General features: G+C 36.4%; 1 protein-coding gene across 1 annotated transcript in view; it reads right to left on the bottom strand.

The window, feature by feature from the left end:
* LOC107726660 (neurotrophic tyrosine kinase, receptor, type 1) overlaps window positions 1–9,266 on the bottom strand; it is a 34,734-nt gene that overhangs the window by 3,582 nt on the left and 21,886 nt on the right. The window contains exons 10-16 of the mRNA XM_016536323.1: window positions 8,899–8,954; window positions 8,711–8,813; window positions 5,288–5,452; window positions 5,061–5,191; window positions 3,984–4,156; window positions 979–1,219; window positions 518–676 (exon numbers count right to left, since the gene is read on the bottom strand). Coding sequence (XP_016391809.1) covers window positions 518–676; window positions 979–1,219; window positions 3,984–4,156; window positions 5,061–5,191; window positions 5,288–5,452; window positions 8,711–8,813; window positions 8,899–8,954 — 1,028 coding nt within the window. The remainder of the gene's footprint in view (window positions 1–517; window positions 677–978; window positions 1,220–3,983; window positions 4,157–5,060; window positions 5,192–5,287; window positions 5,453–8,710; window positions 8,814–8,898; window positions 8,955–9,266) is intronic.

Below are 9,266 nucleotides of genomic sequence, written 5' to 3'. Positions count from 1 at the left end.
TATGTGGAAAATAATGTGTTTTTTTAACCTTAAACCGCATAAACACATTTCATTACACCAAATACACAAAATAATGTTCTTTTTAGCAGCATCATATGACCCCTTTAATAGAAAGTTCAAAAGAACAGCATTTATTTGAAATAGAAATATACCATTACAAATATCTTTACTGTCACTTTACTGACCAATTTAATGCATCCTTTCTGGAAAACAAATAATAAACTTTTGAACGGTAGTGTAACATTGAGTGAAAAATTAAATATGTAAAATATAAAAATACTACAAAAATCATTAATGGGATCAATCAACAACAATTTTTTTTTTATTTCCATCTATATACAGGAACAACTTGATGGTGAGTAAATGAAAGAATTGTAATTTTTTAGGTGAACTGTTTCTTTCAATTTTGTCTGTTTCGTGGTTGTATTGTTTTTAATACGTTTGACATTTTACTAGGCATGATTGTGCAGCCACACATGGTTGTCACTAACTTTGAACATTAAATGTGGTACTTTACCTCACTGTTGGATAGCTGATACCAGGGTTGTTTGCCGTAGGTGAAGATTTCCCAAAGGACCACTCCAAAGCTCCAGATGTCACTCTCCGTGGTGAACTTCCTGTACATGATGCTTTCTGGTGGCATCCAGCGAATAGGCAGCATCGTCCTCCCACCGACCTGATGAGGTGATCAAGAACAGATTACAAGCAAACATCTCTGCCGTGGGTACATATACAAAATCACAAATGAGATCTTTTTAATGTCTCAAATGTTTCTCCCAGACCTTATTGAGATGCAGAAGAGAAGTCTCCAGTTTCTAAAGAGATCTGAACTGCATCTCAAATTATGATCAGATTTGTGACCCAAGTCAGAGATCTCAATATGAACACAGACCAAATGATCTGCCACTTTTATTTACAATATATTTTTCTTAGTTTCAGGAGAAACATATGAGACGATGTTGAAATGAAGTGTTGTACCCTGTAGTAATCGGTGCTGTAAATGTCTCTCGACATCCCAAAGTCCCCGATCTTCACCACCAGTTCTTCTCCGACTAAACAGTTCCTGGTGGCTAGGTCTCTGTGGACAAAATGAAGGGAAGCGAGGTACACCATGCCCGAGGAGATCTGAGCTGCGATGTGGAGCATCTGAGGAAGAGTCAACTGACCCATCGGAGGAACCTTCATCTCGTCCAGGATACGAGCATCTGGACCATGAACCCTGTAAAGAAAACCACGCACATTATATAACAGCTTCTTAAAAACATAAACCTGAGAAAAGAGATGTGTTCAGAATGGCATACTACTAGCATACTACTTGTATTATTTTTGCATTATGTGCATGTTATGTGAATATGCATCGATTACCCAGATAGCCAACTAAACTTTCCTTGATGTTTAGCATACATTCAAAGCACACTACAGTCTTAAAGGGTTAGTTCACCCAAAAATCGACAAAGTAGTCCGTGTGACATCAGTGGTTCAACTGTAAAGTTACGAAGCTACGAGAATACTTTTTTGCGCAAATAAAACAAAAATAACGACTTTATTCCACATTTATTCCACAAAGTGACTACTGCGTCACTTTGGACGCGCGTTCACGCACACGGACTACTTTGTCGATCATCTTGGTTTCTTTCTGGACCTTGAACGTGATAGTTACCTTGCTGTCTATGGGAGGGTCAGAGAGCCCTCATATTTCATCAAAAATATCTTAAATTGTGTTCCGAAGATGAACGAAGGTCTTACGGGTTTCGAACAACACGAGGGTGAGTAATTAATGGCATAATTTTCATTTTTGGGTGAACTAACCATTTAAAAATCAAACCTCAGAAGGGTATTTTTAAAAGTTGATATCATAGAAGAACCATTCCGGGTTCCCAAAAGAACCTTTCAGTGAACAGTTCTTAAAAGAACCACTTTTCTTAGTGTGAATACATATTAATAATATAAAGAACCTTTTGTGGAATGGAAGGTTTCCGTGAATGTTGAAGGATCTCTACGGAACCATTGATGCCAATAAAGAACCATTATTTTTAAGAGTGTATGTGGAATACTGTATCCCACAATGCAATGCACTACATCATCCTCGATAGAGTGCTTCAGGGATGTTTTTTTTTTTTTCAGGCTAACCCGAAGGTTAGCATCACCCTGGTTCCCTCAGCAAAAAGACAATAGGATTTTTCCATTGGGTTTTGGATTATGGCGGAAAATAAGCTTTGTGACCAGCAAAAGTTTCTGATTCTAACACGTTTTGTTTATTAAGATGATCTTCATAAACTAACACAACTTTTAAAGCCGAAATACGAACACCAGAAGTAAAAAGCTAGGTTAGGTTATAAACTAACTACACCACAGTTGCACAGCTTCAACGTCAACATCACTAAGCTTTCGACAACTCTATTGATCTTTACATTGTGCCAAGCCATCAGAACCGAACTGAAAAGTAAAAAAAAAAAACGTTGTTAAAATCTGCCAATAGCAATGTCACAACAATGCAGCATGCTGCTTTTTATCGTTGCATGCTGTCTCTATAAAATAGCATTCCATTCTGAACACAGCCTTTTTATATACCAGCATCTGCATTGGTAATGGTAATTTGAAATGAATTATACTGTTGTACTTTTCAAACAAACGCCAGATTGAAGTCGGTGCACTGTAAGTCACTTTGAACAAGAAAACATCTGCTGAATGACAGCACAAGCACCATTGGTCACCATTGCCTTGCATGTCAGACCTCAATGTGCAAACCACTCTCTCCATTCATCCTAATATACGCATGTAAACTCTCTGCCACTCGCTTGCCTTCTGAGGTTTAGTATGGGATCCCTATTAGTTTAGCAGGCAGGTGGCAGGATGGGGCAGCTGCAACCGAGACTGGAGCCACATCTATACACATGAAAATGCGATTTCATCTCCCCCTCAAACATTCACATGTCCCACTCCCAATCTGGCCCCAGCAACCACCTGGCAAACAGACTGGATCTTTACGCACTGAGACCCAGCTGTACTGGACATATGGTCAGTCAATCCCCCATCAGCCACCTCACACTTCAGTGAACTTTACTTCTTTAATCTTAATTAAAACTGGAGCATCACAAAGCTGGATCTGCATTTGGGCTCCATCGCTCTTCTAATAGGTTTGGGCTTTGAGTTTCAGATGTTAATGTGGATGTAGATGGAAATATGGTAAATGAAAGGCCTTGAATTTGATGCACCTTTTCATGTATACTCTTAAAAATTAAGGTTCCAAAAGGGGGGTTTTCACAGCAATGCCATAGATTAAACATTGTGGGTTACCAAAAGAACCTTTCAGTGAGCAGTTTGGTGTAAAGAACATTTTAATGATCTAAAAAAAACTTGTTCCTCTATAAAGAACCTTTTGTGCAATGGAAAGGTTCTATACTTAAAAAGTAAAGGTTCTTTATTGGCATCTATGGATACATGGAGAACTTTTAACATCCATGTAACCTTTCCATTGCACGAAATTTACTTTATAGTGGAAAAAATTTCTTAGATCATTAAAATGTTCTTCAGACTAGGGAAAAAAATTGCTATTTTAGGAACTGTTCACTGAAAGGTTCTTTGGTGAACCCAAAATATTGCATTTGCTGCAAAAAAACCCCTGATGGAAGCTTTATTTTTAAGAGTGTATGGATGTTAAAGGTTCTTCATGGAATCATAGATTCCAATAAAGAACCTTTATTGTTAAGAGTGTAAGCCCAAAATAAAATGCAGAAAGTTGACTTGCAGGCAAGATTAACTATAGCGACAGGTGAGAATCTGTTCTATCCTACAGTATACCAAAAAAAAAAAAAAAACCTTAAAAAAAAAAAAAAACCTTGCAAATTTGTTTGGTGTTTCCAAGGTTGTCTAAGAATGGCATGTATGAAGCTCCAAGGAAGCTCTTCAGTTTCCGACCGTTACACCACATTGCTGCCGCTGTAGTTAATTCGCTGTGAGTGGCTGGTGGTTATTAGACTGACCTTAGAAAGCGGTTGAGGTCTCCGTGTCGCATGTACTCAAACACCATGGCCAGAGGTTCTCCGTCTGTACACACGCCGTAGAACCGCACTATGTGTTCATGCTGCAGCACCGTGAGCAGCTCGGCCTCGCGTTGGAAGTCCTGGCGGGTGGACTCGTTGGCCACTTTCAAGGTCTGCACATGAAGACAGTCAGATATTAGTGGGCATACAATGTCCAAGCATTTGGACACTTTTAAAGAAATTTAATGCAGGTAATAGGTTTTGGGAGATAAACTTGCTACTAACTGTTATTCAAAATTTAACGGCAATTCGTCATTCTGTTTGCTGCTTCAATTTTAAATTCATTACAGTTTGAATTACTCAGTTGGCGCTCAGCTCTGGTTTAATGCTTTGCAACAGTGTTTTTTAGTATTATATATATATACTATTATAGTATTATTAATATTTTGAATTATTTTATTTTTATATTTTCAGTTGTCATTTTAATTTGTTAAATTTTAGTAATTTTGTTATGTGCTTTTGTCCTTTTAGTCGTTTTTTTTATCTGTTTATTTCACTTTTAGTAATTTTAGTTTTATTTAATTTTCTTAAGATTTTTTTAAATGTAAGTTATCTAATATTTATATTTCATTGTATTTAATTAAAAATATATATATTTTCTTTGCTAATGTAATATGTTTTATGTGGTTGTTTTTTAATGTTGTTGCTAATTTGCTTATTTAGCTAGTTATCTAGCTGGCTAACATGAATGTGATTCTGCTAGAATTGTTAAAATTACTCATGATAGACTTGGAGGAATCAGAATAGGTTGAAAATCAGTAATGTTTTGCATTGTATGCCATCAGGCTCAAACAAATGTGTGGTTTTGCACATGGAGTTACTCTATGTATATTAGCTGTATTACTAGCTATTGTTGCTAATTAAAACATTTTTAGTGTAAAAAAAGAGGAAAAATACACATGAACATTTTTTGACAAAATTCAAAAACATTTTTTTTTCTAGCACATAAAAAGATATTGCTTTAAAAAACATTACATAATGTTGAACTACAAGAATGTTAAGCCCTGATGATCATACCTTGATAGCAACCAGCATCTTGTCAGTATCAGGACAGAGGTTGGCACATTCCGCCAGGTAAACCTTGCCAAAAGCTCCTTCACCCAGTTCCCACTTCAAAACGATGTATTTTCTTTTAATGTGCTGGACACCTGCAAAATACAAAGAAGTAATCACTTTGATTTAGTAGTACAAACTGAATCCGCATGCTGAAAACTTGTGATATTATGGGATTGTGAGACACTCACACATGTCTTTATCTTTGATGATGCCACAGAAGTACTGCGGGTTCTCTACAAAACTGGACAAGCCAGAATCCAGCGTGCTGTCATCTGAAGACGGAGGACTTGCACCAAAGTTCATGAAGCGAAGAGATACGGCCAAATCATCCTCAGTGCCGAGAACAGACGAACCTGTGGGCACACAGACAGGAAGTGGCTCCCAAGCAGCTCCGGTTCGGCGTATTCTTTTCCTTTCTTCACATCTATTTCCTGAGCCCATGTTAAGTTAATTAACTTATTGGCAATCACTGAGTCATCTGAAGTGCTCTACACAATTTCCTGTGTATAGTTTGACAACATAGTAGACATTACATTCTCTCTTATTTCCTACTCTCAGCCACTCACGTTTAACATTTTCACAGCTGTTTACTGTTGAAGTTGGACACTTAGAGTGGTCTAGGTCGGGGTTTTCAAACCCCCAGCACTGCACATTTTGTATGTCTTCCTTATCAGACACACCCAGTTCAGGTCTTGCAGTCTCTACTAATGAGCTGATGAGTTGAATCGGGTGTGTTAGATGAGGGAGACATGCAAAATGTGCAGTGCTGGGGGTCCTCCAGGACAGGTTTGAAAACCACTGGTCTAGGTGATCAAATAACTAGATTTGGGCATTGTTTTGCAGTTGCTACCCCAACAGGGAACGTTCTTAGAACTTTGGCTAATGTTCTAGCAAGGTTCTGTGAAACTTTCTTCCAGAAATGCATATAGAACATTCATTTGAAGTTAAGTGGTCTTTAAAAATGTTCTCAGAATGTTTTTTTTTTTCAGACATTTTAGTTGGATGTTTAAATGTAACTATTTGCTTCAGAACGTCCAGAGAACATTCAAAAGTAACATTCCAATAATGTTTGCAAAATGCTAAAATGAATGTTCATTTACAGGGATAGTTCACCCCCAAAATGAAAATTCTATCATAATTTACTCACACTCTACTTGTTCCAAACCTGTATGAGTTTCTTTCTTTTTTCATAGTATGAAAAAAATATATACCATGTAGGCCAATGGCTACAGTCAACTGTTTTGGGGTGAGTAAATGATGACAGAATTTTCATTTTTAAGCGAACTATCTTTTTAATATTTGCAAAACCAAGAAAAAATGTTAAAAAAAATTATAATAAATAAATAAATAAATCTGGGCGTTTTGAACGTTCAGAGAACATTCAGAAATAGCGTTTTCATAACTTAATGGGAACATTAGCTAAATGTTATTAGAACAGTGGTTTCAAACAGGGACCCAAAAGAGTGTGTAAAAGTTTAGAGAAAAAAAATGTTAATATTAATAATAAATAAATAAAACAAAATCAATTTGACATAACATTAAAATAAAAATAATTGTAATTAAATTTATAAATAAATAAATATTGCATCTATCAGTATAATTCTATAGTGAGTAGAAAAAAAATAATGCATATTTATAATATACATTTTTCACAATATATATTGGGACTTTATACATGAAAATATTGCACAAAGATGATCATATCTGGTGGTCCATGATATCTTCAAGATTGAAATCCCCTGGTTTGAAAAAGTAGTATTACAACGTTCCTCAACAAGCAGCAAGTTTTGAGCTATCATGTGGTGCAAATGATTACATAGTGTAATTTAATACTTGAGGCTTGGAGTTTGTTCAAATCGGGAAGTGTGAGAAGTTGCACTACTGGCGCTTGCCTTGTTATATATGTTGTTTAAAATTCACAACAAGATGCACATACAAAACAGCATCGACAAAACCGATATCTGGCAGAATGTTTACTTGATCCGAAGCAAATCACTCTGGTTTTTAGAAAGCAGAATTAGCTTCTCCTTCAAATCACAAAACCCACTCAAGCTATAACCGCAGAGACCCCAGACTGGGCAGAGAAGAGCAACGCAGGGAATAGAGGGCGAGAGGGGAGGGAGGCAATCAGGTCCACTTAGGCACTTTGTGAGCGGAGCGAGTGGACCTGAAAAGCCTTGCTCCATCACTCTTCTTTAATGGCTCGCTCGCGGCTGGGGCTCCCGATGCTATTTACTTTGCATGCTGTAATTAAGACCTGGCAGCACTTTGCCGAGCTGTTAGGCTGACACTGTACAAAGTTACAGCTTAGAAGAGACTGTATTTCGCTGCCTTTTTGTGCCTTACTTAAAAGCAACACAATGCCTCCTGTGGAACTCATTCAGATTCCAAAATAATATTGGAGAAAGTCATTTTGGCATGGGCCATGATTGTGCTGTCTCTGACTTTCATTTAACACTAACTACTTCCGCCCTCCATCTCTCTTCTTTAATGGCTCGCGCGCGGCTGGGGCTCCCGATGCTATTTACTTTGCATGCTGTAATTAAGACCTGGCAGCACTTTGCCGAGCTGTTAGGCTGACACTGTACAAAGTTACAGCTTAGAAGAGACTGTATTTCGCTGCCTTTTTGTGCCTTACTTAAAAGCAACACAATGCCTCCTGTGGAACTCATTCAGATTCCAAAATAATATTGGAGAAAGTCATTTTGGCATGGGCCATGATTGTGCTGTCTCTGACTTTCATTTAACACTAACTACTTCCGCTGTTGTGTGAGCTGCACCTGGTTTGTTTGAACCGATAGTTCTCTTTCCCATTAAAGTCCTCTTCAAGACCAAAACATCTTCATTTGAGACCTAAGTAAACTGATTTAGTCTTCTGATTAACTGCAAATTGATCTGGATTTTGAAGGCATCCAAGTGCGATTTTAAATTGTCGTACTTTTGACAAATGATAAGAAATGAAGTCCTATCAGTAGCCTAGAAAAAGCAGCTTTATCCTACAAATGGTGGCTGCTATGTTTAGATCACATGACTATGACTACGGTATCAACCTGTAATACATAAAAACGTAATAAAATATTAATCACAACTCATTTTGATTCTGTAATCAGATGTATTTTTAAGGGAAACAGGATATTCAATAAGAAAAAAAATGCATGTTTTGAAATATTTGGCAAACATTTCCCACTTCAAACTGGTCTCGCATGCCCGAAATAGCACCTTGCATACTTTGCAAATAAAGCTGCTGAGTGAAACTGACTTTCCTTGAAAGGTACTTTGATAATGCATAAAAAGTCAACATAAAATCTTAATCACAACTCATTTTGCATTCGTAATCTGGTGCATTTCCAAGCTGAACAGGATGTTTAATGAGAAAAAATGGCTTGATTGTATCCATTGAGAATTAATTTGATTGTGAAAAGTGGATGTTACATGCCAAAATGGATAGTTCGGAGGGTTTTGTAACATCAGCTGCAAAGGAAAGTTGTTTCAGAGCAGTATGGAGCAAGGTTAAGAAAACAAACAAAAAAAAGATTAGGAATAACTTGCACCATACGGGCGATTTTGATTTCATGTTGACTTTTAACCCTATATGTGGAAGTAGAACTTACGGTGAATGCCAAACTTGGAATGCTGTCCACATTTATTGATGACGACAACCATGATGAGCAGAAATGTGCAAGCGAACACAGCGAGACCCACCGCTACTGACACCTATGAATGTGCGAAATTAGAGCGATAACAGTTATAAAACAATATAAAAAGTAATAAGTTGTGCATCATATGTGACTCGTCTTACCCCAAACACTCTGCTCTCCAGTTTCTCCGGCTCCGTTGATTGGTTAGTGGGAGCTGCTAATGTTAAAGCATTTAATGAAATGTTACTTTACGAACACTGCAAAAAAAATGACTTTTTTACTTAATGTTTTTTTTTGTTTTCCAGTACAAATATCTAAACATTGTTAAATTCAAGATACAGAAGTAAAATAACTTAATTAAGAAAAATATTTCAAAATTAATGATATATTTAATTAGAAAAAAAACTATTTTTAAATTTAAAATGTAAATTATTTCATTACAAAAAATGTAATATAAAAAAATATTTAAATTAAATATTAAAAAAGTCAATATTAAATAAAATATTAAATAATAATAAATAAGATAAAT

The sequence above is a fragment of the Sinocyclocheilus rhinocerous genome, unplaced genomic scaffold (assembly GCF_001515625.1).
Source record: "Sinocyclocheilus rhinocerous isolate Xijiao unplaced genomic scaffold, SAMN03320098_v1.1 scaffold5, whole genome shotgun sequence".
Classification (NCBI taxonomy): domain Eukaryota; kingdom Metazoa; phylum Chordata; class Actinopteri; order Cypriniformes; family Cyprinidae; genus Sinocyclocheilus; species Sinocyclocheilus rhinocerous.
This window is presented reverse-complemented; position numbering and strand designations above follow the sequence as displayed.